This window comes from Pangasianodon hypophthalmus, chromosome 20 (assembly GCF_027358585.1).
Source record: "Pangasianodon hypophthalmus isolate fPanHyp1 chromosome 20, fPanHyp1.pri, whole genome shotgun sequence".
NCBI classification, from domain to species: Eukaryota; Metazoa; Chordata; class Actinopteri; order Siluriformes; family Pangasiidae; genus Pangasianodon; species Pangasianodon hypophthalmus.
This window is the reverse complement of record NC_069729.1, coordinates 4,532,821-4,556,621: the sequence shown is the minus strand read 5'-3', so window position 1 is coordinate 4,556,621 and position 23,801 is coordinate 4,532,821. Positions and strand designations below refer to the sequence as shown.

The 23,801-nt window shown below is 40.6% G+C and overlaps 1 protein-coding gene across 3 annotated transcripts; it reads left to right on the top strand.

The window, feature by feature from the left end:
• Nucleotides 1-5,463: 5,463 nt before the first annotated feature.
• gata2a (GATA binding protein 2a) lies at nt 5,464-22,695 on the top strand. 3 transcript variants are annotated; one of them, XM_053227249.1, is made up of 6 exons: nt 5,464-5,738; nt 10,783-11,289; nt 12,448-13,020; nt 16,245-16,390; nt 19,937-20,062; nt 21,694-22,695. In XM_053227249.1, exons 2-6 carry the CDS (start codon nt 11,064-11,066, stop codon nt 21,994-21,996), a joined length of 1,374 nt encoding a protein of 457 aa, XP_053083224.1. In that variant the 5' UTR covers nt 5,464-5,738; nt 10,783-11,063; the 3' UTR covers nt 21,997-22,695. The 3 variants fall into 3 exon arrangements, with proteins under 3 accessions (XP_053083224.1, XP_026791260.1, XP_053083225.1); XM_026935459.3 differs by lacking the exon at nt 5,464-5,738 and adding an exon at nt 9,898-10,580; XM_053227250.1 differs by lacking the exons at nt 5,464-5,738; nt 10,783-11,289 and adding an exon at nt 12,153-12,306.
• The last annotated feature ends 1,106 nt before the right edge of the window (nt 22,696-23,801 follow it).

The following is a 23,801-nucleotide window of genomic DNA, read 5'->3' as shown; positions in this document are numbered from 1 at the left end:
TATCTCTCTCTCAGTGTGTCACACACACTTACTGCAGGCCTGTATGATTCAGCAATTCATCCCGTATGAACACGCACTGCTAGTAGACTACATGTCGAAGAGTTGAAAGACTTTGTGGGTTGATATATAAATTTCTCCTCGACCACTAGAGGTCGCTACACTACAAAGCACGAGAGGTTGAACGGTTTCCATCAATTCCTAGGCTCTTTAACATCATTACTGACGGTATTTTTTTTTTTTTTTTCAACTCTCTGATCACGCACAGGCTTCCTAACTCGGGCCCGAAACTCGCCGCACTGAAAGCAATTATTCTGATGAAATCAGCTGAAATTAAACGGTGCAGAGACGCAGGCAGTGCGCGCCAGCGCTCGGGAACGCGCACGGAAGGGTGAAAACAGCGCGCTTCATGACTTTGTGGTTGACCTTTTCGGGGAAAAACGAGCTAATCCCCCTGTATAATAGACTCGGGCGCCGATATGGAAAAGTGCGACGCCGTTATCGCGGTTGCCATGGAGACGATCGGAGCTCGCACGCCGGGAAGATGGCGCGTTATTAAACGGGGGAGTTTGTGTATATTGGACCGGGCGCTTTTTTGTCATAAGTGTCACTCAGGGCTGCGCTCTGGTACCTGCTCCATTATGAATGGGAACCTGTTTTCTTTCCAGCATGAAAAAAAGCGTAGGAGAGCACAGTTAGGCAAAGAAGTCGGTTTTTTTTCTTCTTTTAAACAGACTGAAAGAACGTATCTCGACAAAATGAACAGTCAGAGATCTGTTGACATAAATAGGCTACTAAAACATGCTGGGCAAGATGAAGCTAATTATTTAAGACATCTAATTAAAGCAGACTTTAATTAGATCCAACAAATAGGATTTAGCAAACTGGCCAGGACCAGGGTTTCAGAAATGTTACCTTGTGCAGAAAATTGTTAAGAGTTAATAATCATACAGGCTACAAAGAGAACATCAACAACAACAACAACAACAGCAACAACAATAATAATAATAATAATAATAATAACATTGATGATTATGATGATGATGATGATGATTATTATTATTATTGTTATTATTATTATTATTATTATTGTTGTTGTTATTATTATTATGTAATATATGGTATATGTTTACTGAATAATGATAATATTTTGTTGTTGTTGTTATTGTTGGTGTTAATTACACTGTTCAAGGTTCCATCTAGCACCCTCGCTTAAAGGATCTCTGAGGGCTTTCTTTACTGAAAAGGGGCCATGATGCCTAGAACCCTCAAAAAAACAAAACAAACAAACAAACAAAAAACAGTATAGCTTAGCAAACGTATATCTTTGATGTGGTAGAACTTATATAGAAAATTGGAATTTCTCAAAAATAAAAACAAGTCCTCATTATTAGATCCAACTATCCTGGGCTTTAGCTGTAATATAATGTTTCTCCACATTTACCTGCTCTGTAAAGTAGAGGAATTCACTCAGGCCTGTGTGACTAATGAGCAGTGAAGGCTGAACGTCTAAACGCTTTTGGCCCACTGTGTGCTTATCCGTGGCCAAAATAAAACAACCCAGAGCTTTATAGAACAAACTGCTACTGCTGCTTTAGACTGTGCACTGCAATCTGAAGTGCTCATCTCTGGGCCACAAATATAGCCTCAGTGGCTTCATGTGATCATAATAATTATAATAATTATTAACCTTGGGAAAGCAAATGTTATTCCATGTCAAAGAAATGCATGCATATTCAATTTTGATGCTCATGATGCTCACTATTTTAATTTTGTAATAATTTTATGAGTAGCTCTGGACATAAAAAGGCAATGCAAAGACCCCATCGAAACATACTGATTAATCCTTGGACACATGAGAAAACTTTTAATGGGAAGTCAATCGTCTGCTTTCTTTACGGCTGTCAAATGAGAGTTAAATGGGAGCTTTTTTTCCCCAATTCATAATAACTATTCAGATTTTTCTTTTCATTCTCGAGCCGCCTAATAAAACATGGTGAGCAATAAAGCAGTCACATGAAGCCATGCAAGGAACAAGAAGAGGCACAAAAGGAACAAAACAGCAAACGCGGCGATGATTTGGCTGATATGGATGGAGCGGATAAACGAGGGAAAACAAGCGCTCGGACCAAACGGGCTAATTTCACCCCTAATACAACACGCTACAAAATCTAATGAGAGGAGGGAATCAGCTCACAGATAGCTATCATCTGCGATATGAACGATGCTGAGCGCATTCATATGGTAAGCGGCGTGTGCGTATGCGTGTGCGTGTGCGTGTGCGCGGCGCGCAATGGCCAATAAAACCCGCTGAAAACAAGCTCATATTGGCCCGTTTAAATGTGTAAATATTTCTGCCCGTGTGTCTCTATCAACCTGCGCGATCTCGACCACCCTCCACCTCCCCCACATACCCCCCACCCCCCTTTTTTCGAATGATGCATTAGATGCGCTGAATGTATTTGTTGTGCCGGGTTTCAAAAGGCACCGATAATCTGCGCGGGTGAGATAAGAAACACCAATTTATCCAGCGCCTCTGCGGAGCCCCGCATGCAGCTCTGTGCGCTCCGACACCTCCAGCGCCGAGCCGATAACGATTAGGCCATTTATTATCGGCGCGGGGAACAAAGATGGCCTCGCACCGATGAAATATTACCACCGGTTAATAATGAAAAGAAGAAGGGACCCGGCATCTGATGCATGCATATATAAATAATAACCGTGGAAAGCTGTAATGCGCATGGAAAAAAAAGAGAAATGAATATGAATAAATAAATAAATAAATAAATAGATAAATAAATAAATAAATAAATAAATAAATAAATAAATGTAAATACTACTACTACTACTACTAATAATAATAATAATAAAAATAACAATAACAATAACAATAACATAATAACAGTAATAATTATAATAATAATATGTGACCAAGTAAAACTAATCAGAAAACTTTTTTTTTTGCATCAAACCTTCCCCCCTACACAAACCCGCTTAGCTGATAACAGCCTAAATATGCACCTTTTTTTTTTTTTTTTTTTTTGCAAAACTTTCATTTTAGCTTTACCTCTTTAGAACTATAAAGATATGGATTAGATTTTTTCCCCCTCCTCCTTCTTCTTCTTCTTCTTCTTGCGAGGCACAGGCCCTGCTTTGATGGACACGGTAAGATGGAAATGTCACTGTGTGTGGGACATGAGGAAAAGAGCAGGCAGAGCAGGCGAGCTCAGCACAGGCGCCTTTATTAGTCTAAAGTGTCTGCGCCTCTCTCCGGTTTTATGTGCTGCTGGAGCTGCGGCTGATAAGCGCTTATCGCGGGCGCATCGTGACGGAGCTTCTTTAGGCCACGGCGGCGACCTGAGCCGAGGACAAGTTAGCATGACAAAAGACTGCATTAATAATAAAAAAAAAGAAGAAGAAGAAGAAGATGAAGGGCAAAAATGCTCTAACTAAACTGGAGCACATGTATTACTGTTCAACCAACACATTATTATTATTATTATTATTATTATTATTATTATTATTATTATAACGTCCTAGTAAGTCTTTATTAATTTCAACCAGTTGCCATAAGAACCAAGCGTGCATTATTATTATTATTATTATTATTATTATTATTATTATTATTATTATTATTATTTTTAACTGCAGCAATAGTATGTGCAACAGCTGGTACAAAGGTACATACATACATACATACATAGATGTGTGCACTCTTAGAAAAAAAAACCCCTCTATTCTTGTCCCTGAAAAAAGTGGTCTCCTTCTCTTTTGTACCTTTACACCTTTAAAGTGTATTTAATGTGTTTATGATTTAATGTGCATAACTGGACCGTGATGACCTTTTAGAGTAAATCTTTAAAGCTACACTACATGCACATTTCTAGCTACGTACTAAAGTGATACTTGATGATGCAGTAGATTAGTGGAAACACTCACTGGCACTGGTTGTTGATGTTTAAACGATTTAAGACTATGCCAGTATTTAATTCGTATGCTATATAGCTACATGATTACAGCAGTGTGCATGGCTTGAGGAGCTGGATATAAATCTAATTTTATGCACGAAAAGTTCAGTAAAATTTTAACTGATATGCTTGGGCCCTCGTACTTGGCCCCTTGTTGGCAAGATCTCCTAGATAACTGATGGACGACCTGCGCGCGCGTTACACCTCTACACCCTCATTATTCTTGTGCAGAAGTAAAAGTTTGAAGCACTTGGCAGAAACTCTGTGATCGAGTGGCCAAATAATTGTCTCTCTCCTCTTATCTTTCATTTTAGCCTCATTGAAGAGAGGAGGAAGAAAGGAGAAGCAAGGGTTTTTGGGAGGGATGCTGATTTTTATCGTAATCCCCGGTTTGACTGTCGGGATATGACGGACGGTTCTGTGGTGTTGACAAGCGATTTGGCATTCTCCCGCGAGCTCGCGAGCTCCAAACACAACAGGCGCCATTAAACACAGCATTAGCGACTTAGTGCATTTTATACAATTGCATTAATGCTGTCAGAGTTCACTTTCTTCCTCTCTTCTTCTTCGTTCTCCGTGGGGACGCGATGAGGCGGTGGCGGCGGCGGCTCGCGGCCCTGCACCTGCCTCGCGCAGCCACACACTTGCGGAGCCCCGGACGGTCTCGTGCCGGAGATTTGGCTTTGCTGCAGCGGCTTTGCATGTTTTAAAACTTGGTGTCATGCGTGTGTGTGCGTGTGTGTGTGTGTGTGCGTGTGCGCGTGTTTTTTTTCCCCTTCTTCTTAATAAAAAAAAAAAAAAAAAAAAAAGAAAAAACGGGAGGAGGAGGAGGTAGGGTCAGCCGCGAAGTCGCTTTATTTATTTTTCTTCCAGCCTCTCACTTTATCGACACGATCAAGAAGGGGGATTGAATTCATTAAGTCAGGGTTCGCCTTCTAATGCAAGCAAAAGATATACATATTCAAACCACTTCAGAAAGCATCTGCAGAGCAGGGAACAGGGGGAAAGTTGATGCCCAAGTCACAATGCTACTCTATCCCTCTATCGCCATTTTATTCCTACTAGGTCTATTAACTAGGCGACATGATATCCCAAATAATGCATTCCAAACAGCCCTTAGCCTATATGTGTCAATCCTTTGCAAAACGTGGACATTTATCCGCAAGCTAGCCATTACATGCATAGCAATGCGCGTGCACACGCAGGTTTGATGAGATGCGTGAAAAAAAAAAAAAAAAAAAAAAAACACATGCCAGCAGTTTAGAGTCCAGATTCCCAGGTACTGAATCCTCGAGCCAGCAGTGGACATCCGTATTAGTACGTAGTAAATATTATGTATAAAAAAAAATAACAAAACAAAATATAATAATATACCACCGTATTAACCATAGGTGGCGCGTGCTATTTTTCATACTCTTTTGGAGGAAGCCTCAGATTGGCTGAAGCGCACTGCTACGTGTCTGCAGCCTTACTTTATTCCTCAAGTTTGCACACACACACACACACTCACACACACACACACAAGCAGAGAGAGAGAGCGAGAGAGAGGGAGAGAGAGAGAGTGCAAACACAGACGAGCAGCCTAAATACAGCTCCGAGCCACTGGAGAGGGATCGTCAGTTTGTTTTATTAATTTCTCTGCGGCAGTCGCTTCTGTCCCTGCCAGCCGAGCCCAAATCACTGCACTCTGTCCTTTACGCACCCACAGCGCACGGACTTTGCCTTCAGGACGGAGAGATTTCCCGGAGACACAGGAGGCAAGAATAAAAGCGGGTAAGAATGTACAGGCTACATGCGTTTTTCTTTTTAAGCGCGTTATAGATGAGTAGCTTCCACACACACACACGCACACACACACACCGGCAACAAACCGATTTCATGAGCTATCTGGCAGTGGTGGCCACTTTGGGATTACTAGGATGGATCTTTTTTTTTTTTTTTTTCCGTATTATGCGGTACTCCATGCGCACTGTGAATGCTGATATTGCTGTGATGTTAAATGGCACATTAAAAAAATTATAATAATAGTATAAATAAATAAATAAATAAATAAATAAATAGCAATAAGCAAAAAAAAATTAATAATAATAATAATAATCAGGTAAAAATTATTATAATAATAATAATAATAATAATAATAATAATAATAATAATAATAATAATAATTATTATTATTATTATTATTATTATTATTATTATTATTATTATTATTGCTCTATAATTGTCACATTTTCTGCCAGACATGAATTACGAAAAATGAGTAATATCCAGTGTGGATATATCATTTTATTTCTCAGCATTACACCCAATTTTTTTCAAAATATGGATTCTAAAAAATGTTAATGGAATCCAGAATGATGGACACATTTAGAGCAGCAAAAATGCAGCCAATATTATTGCTGATGGTTTATTATGAATTATATTACAAAGGAATCAGTATTTTCTGTAAATATATGTGCTATTTTGATATCTTTTATTGAAACTCATGTATGCCAAAGAGGTTGCTTGTGTTATTAAAGCCTAAGGCATATTACAGTATTTTACATACAGTGCTTGTTTATTAGCTGTTGAAAAGTGAGTGCACCCTCGTGCACAACTGCATCTCCACTGTAATTTGGCTTACTTCACGATAGTATGCTTATATGATCAAGATTGCAGATACATATGTTTCATATGCGCCAGTGTCACTGGTACTGTGGAAAACTAGCCTGCATGATTGTAATGTAATGCAATAACGCATGTTAAGCAGATGATTTGGCTGCATGCGCGTGAAGCTTTACAGTATTATGACTGAACCCATTTAGACCTTAGGAGCAAAGGCATTCAGACAGAAAGGCGAGCTGTCATCACGACGGAGATTTATAACCTCATCACTGATCAAAGTCACACTGCTTTGGAAACTTTTGGTTTGCTCGCTGAGAGCGCACACACACACACACACACACACACACGCCTAAAAAAAGAAGCATAAAGCACAAAATGGAGACAGTAAGGACGGATTATGAAAGGGGAAAGGAGGGGTTGTAGGTACACGCCTCGAATTGGTGAAGAGGTGAAAAGAGGTAGAGAGAGAAAGAGAGGAGAGTGACTTCGCCTTGCTGACCGCCGATGCCCTGTCCCAATCTAATTACCCGTGAGTAAAGGACAATGCTGGTTCAGCTGCTCTGAGTCATTGCCCCATCTCCCTGCGTCTGCTTATCTTCACAGACCCTCCTGTAGCCTCCCCTCCCTCCCTCTCCCTTCTCCTTTAACCCCTAAGAGAACGATAAACGCCCCATGGAGGGGACGCACCCCTTTTTGTGGGGCACCTGTTAATTAAAGGGACTTCCCTCAATTACGCATTAAAACCCTGGTGAACACCCAGGGTTTCAAGGTAAAATTGGGCCTTGATGACATCATTACACTCTATAGCATGCGTGTTGCCAGGGGAAGTGCTCAGCTTATGGTGCGTTAGAGCCTTCACTCGTGTAAAAGTGCCCTTGAGATTGCTTTACCCCCTCCTCCATGTAGAGACATAGATGCTGAGGGTTTTTTTTTTTTTAGAGAACCTCCATCATCTTTGTTCTAAGCACTGTTGATACCTGGCAGATTACTAGCAAGCATTTAGCACAAGTCTGTTTCAAAGAGGCCTGCTGTGAAGACGAGCTGGATCAGGGTCACTCAGCAGGGTCATTAGCATCATTCTTGCTGAAGACGACAGTTAGTGCAAACATTCAACATCATTAGTATTGCATACACTTTATAAACCATTTATTAAGCTATAATAAGTCAATAATTACCAAAAGTGTTGTAATGGCTATTATTACTAGCATGTGTGGGAAAACACTAAGAGGACGCAACAAGAGGCTGAGAAATATCCTAATTTTTTTTTTAAATTAATAAACTAGACTGCCTTAGATTCAATGTCACTATGACGCCTTGCTGTTTAGCCCTAAAAATAATTCACAATTTTTCCACCAGTCCCAAATGACCAGAATTTATTCCCTGATGTCAGTGCTGTTGTCTCTGCAGGCCTCTGGCTACATATATTCTCCTAATGCCATATGAGTCTGTGTGAACTGCATGATAGCACAGTGAGCCCATGCACCTTATTAAGCAATACACTATTTATTAGTTTTAGGCAGTGACAGTCCAGGGGTGTTGCACATCTGGTCAGGCGCCATGAAAACAAAGGGATGTAGGCATCAAAGAGCGAGAGAGAGAGAGAGTGGTTTGTTGGAGTCTGTTGGAGCTAGATATTATCACACATAAATGTTCATAAATGTTCAAGGATTGACCATGAAGCTAACCAACATAGATATAGATATATATATAGATATATATAAGCAACACAGCATGCAATTTGAATGTGCACTGGAGAGCTCTTAAAGCTAACTAAAACATCATGGATGCACTCATTGAAAACGGGGGTGGAAAAAAAAAATCAAAATATATAGCTGCTATAGCTAAGTGACTGGTGATTGAAGTCAACCCTTCCCCTTATAAAGTCCTAAATCCCTCGCGCGCGCCCAGATTCTTCTTCTCTTCCTTTGATTTAGTGACGTCAGATGGGGACAGCAGGTCGGTTATTATCTGTCAATCTTCTTTTTGTTCAGACAACCTGTGACCTCTTACACTTTCGAGACAGTGGAAATGCCACCATTTGTGAAAGAAAATAAAAAATGAAAGCACATCATGAATTCACCACAAATCCCTCTCTCTGATTTAATAAAGCATGACACTTGAGTTAATCAGGGTTCCAGACCTGGAGCTTTCTACCAGGACGATGTTAACTTCATTCACCTGAGACTATTTACATCGTAATTACATGCACAAAAAAAAAAAAAAAAAAAGCCTAGAACCTCGACTAAGGAAGCTGTCCAGCCGGAACGCGGGCTTTAGAAAGCGTTTACAGTGCTCCCTTTAATTCAGGGGAGTTAAATGAATAATTAATAAACGCAAAGTGTTAGTACAAGATGTCAGAGACCGCAGAGTTACAAAAGGTGCGAAACTGAAGCTCAAGGGCGACTAGTAACAAAACGAAAGGAAACTGGGCTGGGCTGGAGTTACCTGAGAGCAGGCAAGACCTATTAACTGTAATAACAACAATAATAATAATAATAATGATAATAATAATAATAACAATAAGTATGATTATTGCTTCAAAGAATAGAGCAAAATCTATTGGAGCAGGGATAATTTCGGTATGCAGATTGTGTATTCACACAGTACGACACAAACATGGAGCAGTAAGAGGCCACTTTTGAGAAATGTATTGGCACTCAGCTTTTTCCTACATGTCGGAAAGTCAGTTCGCGCGCTACCCAAATTATCCAAATTATATTTCACGGTGAAAGCCGTATAATAGCTTATTATATATTCTGCGCACCGGTTCTTTAGCTGACCTGGCTCCAAAGTTTATCTAAGGTCTTATCAAGCTAATTGGCGACGCTGTGTCTTAATACCTGCGGTGGTCCAGCCTGCGCGTTTCACCGCCAGCGCGAATTAACGCAGCCTCGCTAATGGCCACCAATTGGCTCTTGTTTCGGACAAGCCCATGCGACCTGTCGGCACCAGCCAGGCAGAGGGGGAAAGGGGGTCGACTATTAAGATGCAAAACGACGTTTGATCGCTCAAGATCGCCTGCGAAAAAACAATGTTTGCGCAAGAGGAATGCAGGGACTACTAATTAAAAACAATTAGACCCTCGAAACAATGGCGCCCACTTTAGAGGCCATAAAGCGCTCCTCCCCAAATTAATGCCCGGGGTGTTAGGACTGCTGTGTGTTTGCGTTACAGCTGGACGTGAAAACCAACATTTGCGGTTTAAGCACATCTTAATGACGGCACGATTGCAACCCTGGCTCTAGCATTTTAATATAGGATTTTCTTTATGGCAATAATAATAATAATAAACCTAATATCTATGCAGTATTTTTTTTAGGCTCTTCGGAATTGCACCAACAAAAACTTGATGTTTACTTGATGCTACATAGTTTTGTTTGCAAATTTGTATGATACACATTTATGATGCTTTTAAAAAACATAGCCTATATGATAATACAGTTGGTGTACTGAAATGACAAACTATTATGCTTAATAAAGCTCATGAAAGACAAATATAATAATCTTTCTATACATGAAAGAAAAAACACAGCATTTCGTGTGCATTTCTTTTTAGCTGGTGTGTAAAAAAAAGGGTATTATAAATGCAAAGCATGAAGCCATAAGAAAAGGTAGATCTCAATAAATCGCGCCGGTGATTGATGCTTCTCTCAACGCTCCATAGGGCACTGTGAGCCTATCACAACCACCTCGCTCTGCCATTGGCTGGCGGGAGGTCGCTACCAGCCCGTGACTCCGCCCACGCTCGCGTGATATGGAATTTGCTGGCGCCAGGTCCGACAGAGCGCGAGCGCGATTCATTAAAAGAAACACAAGCAGCGCGCGGGACGGAGACACAACACTTAGTGAGCGCGTTTAACAACCGAATAACACAACAACACCTAACCGCGGCACAAATGTCAAGATGCAGCTCGGGGATTCACTTTATCTGCAAACGGACTAACACGAGATAAAAAAAAAAATAAAATAAAAAAATAGTGAAGGAGGAGGAGTGAAATGCAGCCGTGTGCAGTAAGTACCTCTTTGGCCAAAATAGTTTTTATTCTCGTTCAACTGAAAAGGGTTTTGATTGGAATCTGAAATCTTAGGCTATGCATGTTGGCATTTTGAATAAATAAATCGGCTTGCTTGTTTACAGTGTCTGAATGATGTGCAGAATTAGCTGTATGCATGTAGACTCATGTGTCCTACCTGTGCACTTTTGTTTTTGCAGGTGGATCTGAGTATCTGAGGACTCTAAGCACATCATCCACAAGACAACCACTGTGCCCAAAGTGAACAGGACGCGTTTTCAACCACTATTTGGGCCTTTTGTTTGTTTCGCAGTAGACTAACCACAAAAACTTTGCATTTTGGGAACTATAAATGAACTCGGCTTTTAGAAAGCTGCCCTAATACTGCAAATAAAAATATTTACATATCATTTTTAAAAAAAAAAAAAATCCGGACACTTTGATTTTTATTTTCTGACAAGTCTGCACGGAGGCTTCAGGTATGGAAGTGGCGGCAGATCAGTCTCGGTGGATGGCGCATCATCACGCGGTGCTCAACGGCCAGCACCCGGACTCACACCACCACGGCCTCACACACAACTACATGGAGCCTATGGCACCGCTTTTGCCCCCGGACGAAGTGGACGTGTTTCTAAATCACTTGGACTCGCAAGGCAACCCGTATTACCCTAACTCAAGGGCAAGAGTGTCCTACAGCCAGGCGCACGGTAAGTTTTATCACAACTGACAGAGGAATAACATTTGTGTAGGCCTTTATCTGTGTGTTTTGTTATAGGCCTGTATTTGTTGTATGGCTTTTATATATATATATATATATATATTCTATTTATTTATATATATTCTATTTATCTCTCTACAAATAGATCTGAGTTATATAGCTATTTATGCATTAGAACATAGTTATCATATCAGTGTAGTTTGCTGTATTTTTTCCCCCGCGAGCATTTTGCATGGGATTATAGTGGCCTAATCGTTGTTTCTTTATCGACTGTTCTACAAGACAGGACTAGAGGCTATGAGTAAATAAACTTCACCCTGGTGACAACTTGTCTGCATGCTTTTCGGTCTGCGATCAGCTGCAATCCAAAAAATGTGAAAGATGTCGTGCACATCTCTTATTGCATAAGGTTATTAGTTATTATGCGGTTAGCTTTGTATGGAACTGGAAATGATTATAGCTCGCTGTTAAATGTTGCAGTTTGATGATGCTGAACTGCCATTCTGCTGAAACGTGGCCTGAAGATTAAAACAAAAAAGGAAAAAAAAAAATGTTCAGAAAATGAAACAGGGAGGAAAGGGAAGTTCGTGTCACTTCTTCTCTTGGCTGGTCGGCCAGAGAGAGAGAGAGAGAGAGAGAGAGAGAGAGAGAGAGAGAGAGAGAGAGAGAGAGAGAGAGAGGCATTTCCCGGATACAAAATAAAAAAACGAAAAAAAAAAAATCACTGATAACAGGCTTTTGTTCACTTACCTACTGTAACTCGTGCGAGGAGCAGAAGTCGGCACATCGGCGCTTTTATGAAAAAGGTATTTTTTTTTTTTATTTATTACCCTGATGAGTAAAAATTTCCAAGAGGAAAACTTCAAGGCGTTGGCTTTCCTTTTGACTGGACTGTAGGATTATACCCTTGATGTGAACATTTGAATAGTTTTCTATCTTAGAGCCTGTATTAGATACAGTTTGAAGAAGATGTCGAGTTTGCGTTATTCGGGAACCGAATCAACAGGTAGGAAACGGGGCAGGAATACAGCTCTAACGCGCGCGCTGTCGCAAATCAAAAACTGACAGCTTTTGTTCCTAATCAATAGCGACTGAAAGTACGTGTTGATTATGAATTAATGTGGGGAAAATTCAATTGTGTTTACAGCTCGATTGACTGGGAGTCAGGTCTGCCGGCCGCATCTCCTCCACAGTCCCGGCCTCTCGTGGCTGGACGGGAGCAAGGCGGCCCTCTCAGCGGCGCACCACAACGCCTGGGCGGTCAGTCCGTTCAGCAAAGCCGGGCTCCACGCCACCAGCGCCAGTTACGCTTGCAGCGGCGCCTCGGCCACGGCGCCCGCTTCCGCCTCTCTAGCGCCGGCGAGCCACGCGAGCCCGCACCCGCTCTACAACTTCCCTCCCACGCCTCCGAAAGACGTGTCACCAGACCCGGGACCGTCGTCTCCCTCCTCCTCCTCGGTCACGCGGATGGACGAAAAGGAGTCGGTCAAGTACCAAGTGGGTGACGGTATGAAGATGGAGGGATGCAGCCCTCTCAGGGGAGGCCTGGCTATGAGCGCGCCGCAAACGCCGTCCACGCACCACCCGATCCCCACGTACCCGGCCTACTCGCTCCCCGCGGCGCACGACTACGGAGCCGGCCTCTTCCACCCAAACCTGCTCAGCGGCTCGACCTCCAGCTTCGCGCCCAAATGCAAGAGCAAGGCACGCTCCAGCTCGGGTGAGTTGCATCAACTTTTACTGACCATGACATGGAGTCAGATGAGCACTTTAACATTACAGGCGTATAATTCAAAATGGTTTTTTTGTAGGTATTTTGGTATAAACTTTACACGAGTGTCATTTTTGGATCAACGGCTTTCTCTCCTCGAGGATTGTAAAACTCATATAGTTTAAAAATAAGGTGTCAGTTTTAATGACTATCTTTTAATCTCGAAATGTATAGCTAGTGAAATATAAATAGCGCCCACATACTGGTATATTTATAACCCGAAGCTTAGGACACACTTGACACGTGTTTGTATGATTTGGGTTTATGTATGTTTAATATTTGACAGGTTTAGATAAAATCGAGAGACATGGTTAGCTTTTTTTCCCCTCCTCAAGGCCTTTCTTGAGAAAAAAAACCTGCACTTGTTGACAGTGATGGGTCCCATCCAGATGAGTCACTGCTAAAAGAGAGAAAAAAAAAAACGTCACTGAGTCAAAAAGAGACACTTAGAGTGGCTTAGATGAGAAAAGACAAATTATTTGCACTGCAAATTGCTTGCACAAAGATAATGAAAGCACAAATGAGGCATATAAACTGGATAATGTGAAATAATAATAATAATAATAATAATAATAATAATAATAATAATAATAATAATAGGTCCATAACCATGCAGTTTTATCAAGAGTGAACAGTAAGAGTTAATCCAACTAATTTAACACTAGAGGTGTTAATTCCACACTAGGGTTTTAAATGTTCCCTAGAAGAAATTGAATCTGAAAGTAAGTCTGATGTTATTTGTCGTGAAATAGAATAAAGCCCCAGATCAGTCCAGGCGCACGCGCGCGCTTTTCTCTCGACTTTGTGCCTCTGTTTTTTGTTCTTTTTTTTTTTTTTTCTCGACTGGGCTCCATTGCGTTTTTAAAACATGCAGGAGTCACGACGCGCTGGCTCCTGCCACATCCTGTGTACCTTTGAGTGAACAAATCACGACCTGCTCCCCTCCCTCGCCACCCCAAAGCCAACAAACCGGGACGAGGCTCACGAGGCTCGCGCCTGTTGCTCAAAAACTTTATATTTAATAGCATAAGGTTGTATATTCTACTGTTACAGTGTTATATGGAAGGGCTTACATACAAGTATGAGATAACAAACTTATTATTATGTTAATAATAATAATAATAATAATAATAATAATAATGACGATGATGGTGATTATTATTATTATTATTATTATTATTATTGTTATTTTTATTACAAGTAGTAGTAGTAGTAATAGCAGTACTATTGTAATAATTATCTACACTGTAGAATATTTGATATGATCAGTTCACAATAAACTATGTCTAAACTGCTCCACAGTTTAAAAAAAAAACAAACAAAAAAACAACCAAAACTACTGAACTAATTTTTACAATGTTTGTGTACCATATGGACCCATGGGTGCACTCTCAGAAAAAAAGGGTACCAAACTGTACCATTCCTTCTCACTGGGGTGGTACCCTCAAATATACCCCTTTTGTACCTTTAGTATATATCTTTTACCTAGATGCATGCAGTGTACCAAAAGATAAAGGCACCACCCCAGCCCCAAGGAAAGGTACAGTTTAGTACCTTTTTTTTTTGAGAGAGAGAGAGTGAGAGTGTACCTACCAATAACAGCATGCAAGGTTCATTGCTTAAACAGTGTATTGTGTGATATGGTGTAGTTTTGTACAGATCCAATAACATTTAATGTAAAATGGCATGTTCTTCCCTACTTACTTCCTGTAGTAAAAGCTAAGATGTGTGTTCTGGCACAGTGTGCTGGTAAGGTGATCTGAACAATGCGAGTTGGACAGCAGCCTGTCGTCATTACAAAGCTGCATATGTAATTTCCATCAAACACCGACAATCCAATGAAATCCTTCCCTCTTGGCAAGTTTATCTTAAAGCATGTGAATGCAATATTAGCTATGAAAGGAAAGGAGCACCAACAACAAAAAAAAAACTTCTGGCAGTCTTAATATTACATTTCTGACATGACAAAGTTTATATATCTAGTCATAACTGTAAAATTTGTACCCACTCGTGCAGTTGTTTCTTGTTTACCACAGCGTGGTGTAAAATCTGAGTTCAATCCTACACTCTGCACACCTTCGTAAAACAAAACCATTGTGGAATCTAAGTCATCTCAGGGGTCAGTATAATGAAACTCTGTGTTTGGTCGTCTTTGAACGACCTCTATTCTGAGATGGCCTGCAGCACGGGGCCCAACCCACTGACCCTGTGGCCATTTTGTACTAACACTCCCCTAACCATAGGTTAGCTCAAACACACCGATACCGCTTCGTCTGCTTAACAGGAACGGTGACGGAGAAAAATGCAGCAACATGACCGAATTACTAAACATACACTTCAAAAGGAGCACCACTATTGTCCAGGGCAGACTCCTTTCTCTGGTCTGGGTGGGACAGCTTGTCCCTCACATTAGAAAGAGAATAATAGCGGAATGAGTCCTGGGAGAGACAGCTATTAGAATAGGTGTGGAATGAATTAAAGCACCAAGTCATCTCTAGCAGGTTTCGATTTTTTGCATGAGTAAAATCTACATGAGAACGCATACTAACAGGAAAGCTGACGAAGCCATATTAGGGCATGGAAACTCCCAAACTGTTAGAAGTGTATAATTAAGGAGTTACATCAGTGGCCTGATACATGAATCTACAAGCCATAGACTTGCACTCTACATGCTAATGTTGAGTATATGGCAAACTGAGAGACACAGAGATGTTCAGCAATAAATTATGTAATACTGTTTCTCAATGGGCTCCTTGGGTTTTAGACACTCGCTGCTTCTCTGCCATGCTTTAGTGGATTATTTTACATGTAGGTGTCTATGTCCATTCTGATTCTTCCTGATTCACCATGGCTGAGCGACAGACCTGGGGTCAGCCAAGCACGGATGTGTATTGTTCTCGTCATTCTTTGAGAGAGATTTTATATCATGAGGAACAGCTTAATGCGCTATCGATGGGAACGGTCAGATTACATATCGGCTAATTAACTTGGACAGCGTACCTGACCAGATTGCTCCTCTATGAACTGTGCACTCCTGTGTGTCTTCATCTGGACCCCTTACATGTTTTTGCAGCCTCAGATAATTTCAGTTGATTAGTATATCGTGAGTGTGAGGTGAACTTCTTAATTATATAAAATTCCCTTTGGTTTCCTTCCATCTGAATTCTGCACAGAGGGCCGTGAGTGTGTGAACTGTGGTGCGACCTCCACCCCTCTCTGGAGGAGAGATGGAACAGGCCACTACCTCTGCAACGCCTGCGGCCTCTACCACAAGATGAACGGTCAGAACCGGCCCCTGATCAAGCCCAAACGCAGATTGGTGAGTAGCACATTCCCGGCATAGTCTCACACAAACACTCTTACACATGAGGGCTAAATAGGAGCCTGAAGCAGAGAGAATACACACAATTCCAGGAAAGTTATATTTTCCCTATGATCTTCCTGGAATTGTTTGTCGCCCTCACCCCCTGGTGATCCCCTACACTGCCTGTTACAATACTGCTACTATTGCCATTGTTGCTGCTATCATTATTGCTGCTAGTTCTGATACTGTTACTGATACCAATGCCCACGATGCCTAACCCAGCTTAATTAACACCGCAGCACGGGGACAGGAAGACTGTGTAGACTGACCTGTTCATGCTTCCGAAATCTGACTGATCTTCATGAGATCTGCGGTTCCTCTCACTGCTGATAAACATATGCTCTTCAGATACTCACGGTTCTTACATGTTAAATATATGTTAGGTAGCACTTTCTGGGAAAATGTATTTTTTGCACATTCAGATATATTTAAAAGAATCTCACGCTTTATATATTAGCTGCTGACTTATATTATGTAAAAGTAAAATTTTAAAATGAATCACAAATTCAGTCATCACTCCATCTCTTTTTCTTTCCACTAGCTCAGTTTATGAATGTCTTTTAAAACAGTGGCTACATTTTTTTTTTTTTAATTTTTGAAATTTAAAATAAAAAATAACTGCAGTTGTTAAATATTATTTATTGGCTTTTCACTTAGAAAGTACATTCAAAAGATATTAGGGAGGGAAAAAAAATTCATATTTTATGATCAGGCTTATTTTTTATGCTGGCATTAGAAAAAAACAGAGCAAAAAAACAAGGCTTTATGTAAATTGTAACCAATCATCTTTCAAAAAAAAAAAAAAAAAAAAAAAAAAAATTCAATGCATGAGTAACCCAAGGGAACGGATTTGGAATTTTAAAGCGATTCACAGAGCGGATTTAACATGTTTGCGACATTTGGAGTTACTTAAACTGTTTACATATCCGTCACCCCCCCCCCCCCCCCCCCCCCACCTCCCCATCAAAAAAAAAAAAAAAAAAAAAAAAAAAGAGAGAGAGAGAGTTCTTTAAAAATCTACTCATGACCTCTCTGTACTCGTCTGCTCGCATTCCTGCCTCCGCCGAGCCTGCACGCCGTTTTAATTGAGTGGGACAGTCTTATTCCATTAGGCGGGGGTTATAATTGAATTTGCACTTGCCTGAGTGACCGTCAGAACTGAAGATGCTCGTCTCTGAGGGAATTCTCCCCGAGTTCCTCTAATGTCAAGGAATGAAAAGTGGGTTAGGCAAGATTCTGATGTGAAGGAATGATCGTCTACCCTGTCAGTTGTATCTGAAATTCATAATGACGTGCATCTACACAGGTAGACTTAAAAACATTATTATTAGTATTATTATTATTACTATTATTATTATTATTATTATTATTATTAATAGCAGTAGTAATGTCACACTGTCACACAAAATATAGTGTACCTTTAAAATATTTAAGGCACACATACCCATTTTTTTCCCCCTAGACTGAGAGTGTATTATTATTATTATTATTATTATTATTATTAGTAGTAGTAGTAGTAGTAGTACACTCTAAAATATAGTGTACCTTTAAAATATTTAAGGTGCACATACCCATATTTTTCCTAGAATGAGAGTGTATTATTATTATTATTATTATTATTATTATTGTTATTATTATTAGTAGTAGTAGTAGTAGTAGTAGTAATATTACACTCTGAAAAATGTAGTGTACTTTTAAAAATATTTAAGGCACACATACCCATTTTTCCTAGAATGAGATTGTATTATTATTATTATTATTAGTAGTAGTAGTAGTAGTAGTAGTAGTAATAGTAATATTACACTCTGAAAAATGTAGTGTACTTTTAAAAATATTTAAGGCACACATACCCATTTTTTTCTAGAGTGAGATTGTATTATTATTAGTAGTAGTAGTAGTAGTAGTAGTAGTAGTGGTGGTAGTAATACTAGTAGTAATGTTACACTGTGAAAAATATAGTGTACCTTTAAAAAAATGTAAGATCCACATACCCTTTTTTCCTAGACTGAGACTGTATTATTATTATTATTATTATTATTATTATTATTATTATTATTATTATTACTATAGGCAGCCGCAGACATTTTGTTCTTGGACTTTAGTTTGTGCTGTGCTCTCCAAATAAAAGATGAAAAGCCCATAAGCTTTTTCCATGGAGTCAGGGTACACAGCAGCTCGCGCTCTGCGTATTCTGGGCCGCCGTGTTTTCGGAGCCCTTCCCCGTTCAAAGGCCGTCCAGTTGTTTCCTATCCGGATATGTGGCCAGGCCCGATAAGGAAACCACGGCTCCCGGGTGTTTCCGTCTTCAACAAACCCCAGTGAATTTTGCATGGACCCGCCAGGCTCGGCAGTGGAAAGCGATTATAAGCAGAGGAGCGCGGGAGCGCGCGGTGCGGGTCGGCGAGCGGAAAATCCCCGGATTTAGGCGCTCGCGCGCTCTTGTTTGTCCTGCCCGGTTGGCATTAAGAGTCGGAATGCATGGCGTGTTTTTGTTGTTGTCTATACATTCTTAACTGTGAATGAACATAGGCATTTTTTTTCTGTGTCTGAAGAGTCATTCTGTGCGCTGGGTTAATAGGAACAGTCACGTAAACTGTAAATGGAACAGAAAGCGCGCAGCCGGCGCGTACCCGGCTGCAGGGGGATTGTATTGTGCGCATATAAATGTTTCTTATTATGTGTGAAAAATTGATCTGTAATGGACACAATGCGAACAGAGACGCGGCACCCCCACAGCGCTACATTCAGGATCAAGAGAAATAATGCGTCGAAATGGGATAAACTAATGACGGATCTGGTAGCTTAAATTTACTGAAATGCGACATTTCATGAAACGCAGAGCCAGCAGATCTTGCCAGACGCAAAGATGGTGCAAACTGGAAAATTGAATTAAGCTTGCATAAATGCACAGAATATATTTAATTAAGCTGACTCCCCTATAAGCCATTTCGTATGTGTAGCTCTGATGCTGTTTTTGGGATAGTTTAGAAATCCTGCCTACTCTGGAGTAGTCATAATATCCATCACCCCAGCTTTTCCAAAAAGATCTTTATCATGTGTCAGGGTTTCCTCCAGAGCAAGGCCTAGCAATATGTATTTCATAACCAAACCAGAGATATAATGTATATTGCATGTATCTGCCTTCCCAGAGAGGAACATGACCATGAAGTGATAAAAAAGCACAAGATATCAAACTATTTTTTTTACACCAACTTTACATGTTGTTAAAGCAAAACCTTACACTGGAGGCATATTTACTGCTGCATACTGTGATTGTGATTTGCCTCGCAGGACACTAAAACACCGTAAAAGACTGGGGTGCATTATTATTTTTTGAGAAAGCATCACTTTGAAAATTTTATCGGTTACAAGTTAGAGGGCTCATGTGTGCATTGTAGTTTTCAGCAACAACAACACTACACAAGCAAATATCACAATACTGATTAAGAAGTGATATATTGCTCAGCCCTAACCCTTTGGTCACTGGTGTGGTTCTCACAGTCAGCGGCGCGACGAGCCGGAACCTGCTGTGCAAACTGCCAGACCACTACGACCACGCTGTGGCGACGCAACGGCAACGGAGACCCGGTGTGCAATGCCTGCGGCCTCTACTACAAACTCCACAACGTAAGTAGTCAACAAAGTGTCAACAAACACAACACTACCACACAACATAGTACTTTACAGGGCCTGTATTCAAAACCACATGATTAAACCTGTCTAAACAGTATGCCGTCAGACGCTAGTCATCATTATTTTGACGTACACTTTACTTAAGACGGACATCAGATGCAACACAGCACTCTTCCAAATTCATATTTACAATCAACTCAAGGCCATAGATTTTGGTTTGGATATTTTAAGGGAGGGTTAAGTCAAACCTTTCTAAGAGAGTTAATTTAAGCCTGTTTTTTTTTTCATAACATGTGGAAGTTGTTCTGGTTTTAACAGGAGTATTGTAATGGAAGTGGTTGCTGGCTATTTCGTGCATTTCATTACTTGCTTTCCCCAGGTCCTGAAAGTAAAACCTTATGTTTTGCCCCTTCTTGCCATCGTTAAACAGGAAAGCGAAGAGGCGGACCGGTTGATATGTAGTTAGCTAGTTAAAGTTCGGCCACAGATTACCATAGGCCTAGTTGTTCAGAAAAGAAGGCCAGAGCAAAGGCTAGAGCCACATTTTTCTTTGGCACTTTAAACCTGATACAGCATTTTGAAATGGATTTCCACTTGATACTAATGTATATGCTTTTTTTTTATCTTAAACTTTGACCTCAAATAATGTGACAGACTACTCAAGCGAGTGTAAAAGAGAACATTTGTGTGGGTTCACAAGCTTCCTCCCCAAGACTGTAATGTGTAAGTCTTCCAAATCCATAGATTTTTAGCTACCAACATTTTCTTCTGGGCTTGTGTTATATCCAGTCCCTTCCACAAACTCAAGCCACCTCATCATAAAATGAGTGAGTTACTAGCACGGTTCATGAGGCTCAGCATCTAAAACACAGCCATGGAAAGGCCAGGCCGACGCGGTCAGAGGGGCGGACAGCTTCTATCGATTTAGGAGACGGGAAGGAGACTATGGGGACGCAAAGACGGCTTTTTCCTGTCAGGCAGAAGCCGCTGACCGTTTCTTGCTTTTGATTAATCCCGCTTTGTTTCAATGGGAGGCGTTATTCCCAGGAGGGAGCGAAGCATGGGACGGCCATTCACACACACACAGCGTCTGTTAAACCAATTCAGTGCCGTCTGAACATTCACCCCCTTTTTTATGTTAAGCTTGGCTTCTATTAGGTGCTTTAATCCGATGAATAAATAATTTTCAGCCTAATCAGACAAGCGCGACAAAACGGCTGGGCCTCTTTCGGGATGGCCGTCTTGCTGACTGTATTTATAATTGCTCTTGACATTCAGGTTGAAGAAACAAAATCATGACATGCAACACAGCAATGGCTACTGTTATAATTGAGAACAGCATTGGCCTCAGCGGCATTATTATTTTTTTTTATCTTTTTTCATTTTATAATTGAGCATGGCATCGGTTCAGTAGATCTGCTAAATAAAATCCCTTGTTCAGAAAGCTGCAATTAAATGCATCTTAATTCTCAGACAAGGACTCTCTTTTTTCCATGTTAATAAAAGTCATACCTTGTTGGTTATTTTTAGAACTAAAAAATGTGCTGAATGTCCCTGCAGGCACAGACTGAAATGGATACCTTTGCCAATCTAACATCCATCTCCCTCTGTCCCTCTCTCTGTAGGTCAACAGACCACTGACGATGAAGAAAGAAGGCATCCAGACACGCAACCGCAAGATGTCCAGCAAGTCCAAGCGAAACAAGCGGGCGTCCGAGGGCTTCGACGAGCTCTCCAAGTGCATGCATGACAAGACGTTGCCCTTCGCCAGCGCCGCTGGTGCCATGGCTGCCCACATGCCCCACATGGGCCACCTGCCTCCCTTCAGCCACTCAGGCCACATGCTGCCCACGCCGACCCCCATCCATCCAACGTTCAGCCACTCGCACCACTCGGGTCGCTCACCTGTCTGGGCTGAGCCTCACTGAGGATCCCATAAATCAACAAACCTTCCTATTTGACCTCCATCAGTGAGCGTTTTTTTTTTTTTTTTTTTTTACACAAACAACCAGACGTGTAAAGAGGACACTTTTCTTGTTCATAAATCCTCCCGTCCTCCGAATCACAGACATGGCGTGAAAGGAGCGAGGACAATTGTCGCTTCTAGCATTCCTTTATTTTGTACTGAGTCACTTTGGTACTGCCTGGAAAGACAGGATGTGTGTTAGAGCAGAGTCACTGTGTGCGTGCACCAGTCTTATGTGTATGTGTGTGGCTTTTGGACTCTGAACAAGAGAAAAATACAAGAAAAGAAAGATTGCTTTTTAAATGCCTAACATGCTGGGATACACACACTCCACGGACACGCCGGCCTCTGAACACACTCTATGGACATGACTAGCAAACAAACAGATGTTTATAAAGCTTGATTGTTATTATCGTTATTGTTATAATTGTTATTATGATAATTTATTTTCACACTTTATTTCTTTTTTGGCTCTCCTCAAAACCATATGTTTATTGTTATAAATATTATTTGATTGTTATTATTAAAAGAAAGGAAAAAGGAACAAAAAAAAAAAAAGGAACACTGACTTATCTTAGCCAAGGTGATATTGCTGAACTGTACGTTTCTATCATTTTCCATTACACAAATAAAGAAATAAAGTTTTAATACTTATCATCCACTAATTTCTCCTTTATGTGTCATGGAAATTCTAGGTTATATTTCATAAAATATAACTTTATTCAAGCAGATCTCATTAGAAATGCATAGAAATTTGAATGTGGTTGGATTTTATATGAATGATGTAGTAAGAAAGGGTACAAATGCTGACTCCGCCCCTTAAGCTAACCTTAACCTTTGTAACTTCTCATACAAACAGAATCATGTGAATTTTGGATGAAATCTTCAAATCTCATGAAAAATGTATATGAGTTTAAACAAACATGTCTAGTGTTTGAATTTGAATGATTTTCATAAAGTCATAAAAAGAGTACAAATACTAACTCCGCCCCTAAACCTAACATTATCCTTTGTAAGTATTCGTAAAAAAAAGTCGTGAGTCGTAAAAAAAGAGTCGTGTGAGTTGTTGCAAAGTTGTAAATCTGGGACCATTTTGGATCAAATCCTCATATCTATCTTTAAATGTATACAAATTTGAATTAAACTATTTGATTGGACTTGAAACAATCTCATATGAATATAGCCATAAATATATGCTAACTCCGCCCCTAGCCTTAACTTTAATCTTTGCAGCTATTCATACAAATTGAGTCGTATGAATTGTTACTAGGTGGTACGGTAGCTTAGTAGCTACTACTTGGTAGCTTAGTATGTTTGCCTAGCACCGGGTTTGGGGGTTCAAATCCTGTTTCTGCCCTGTGTGTGTGCGGCGTTTGCTTGTGCTTTCGGGGATTCCTCCGGGTACTCTGGTTTCCTCCCCTAGTCGTGCATTGCAGGCTGAGTGGCATTTCGATATTGTCTGTAGTGTGTGAATGGGTGTACAGTTGTGCCCTGCGATGGGCTGGCACCCCGTCCAGGGTGTCCCCCTGCCTTCTGCCCTGAGTTCCCTAGGATAGGCTCCAGACTCCCCCCGCAACCCTGCGGTATAGAAAATGGATGGATGTTTGAATTGTTATGAATTTTTAAACCTGAGACCATTTAGATCAAATCTTCAAATCTCATGCAAAATTCAAACAAGTGTAATTTGTTTAAATTTGGTTCATAAGTCTTAAGAAAGGGTAGAAGTGTGAACTCTGCCCCTAACCTTAACCTTAAACTTTATAACTA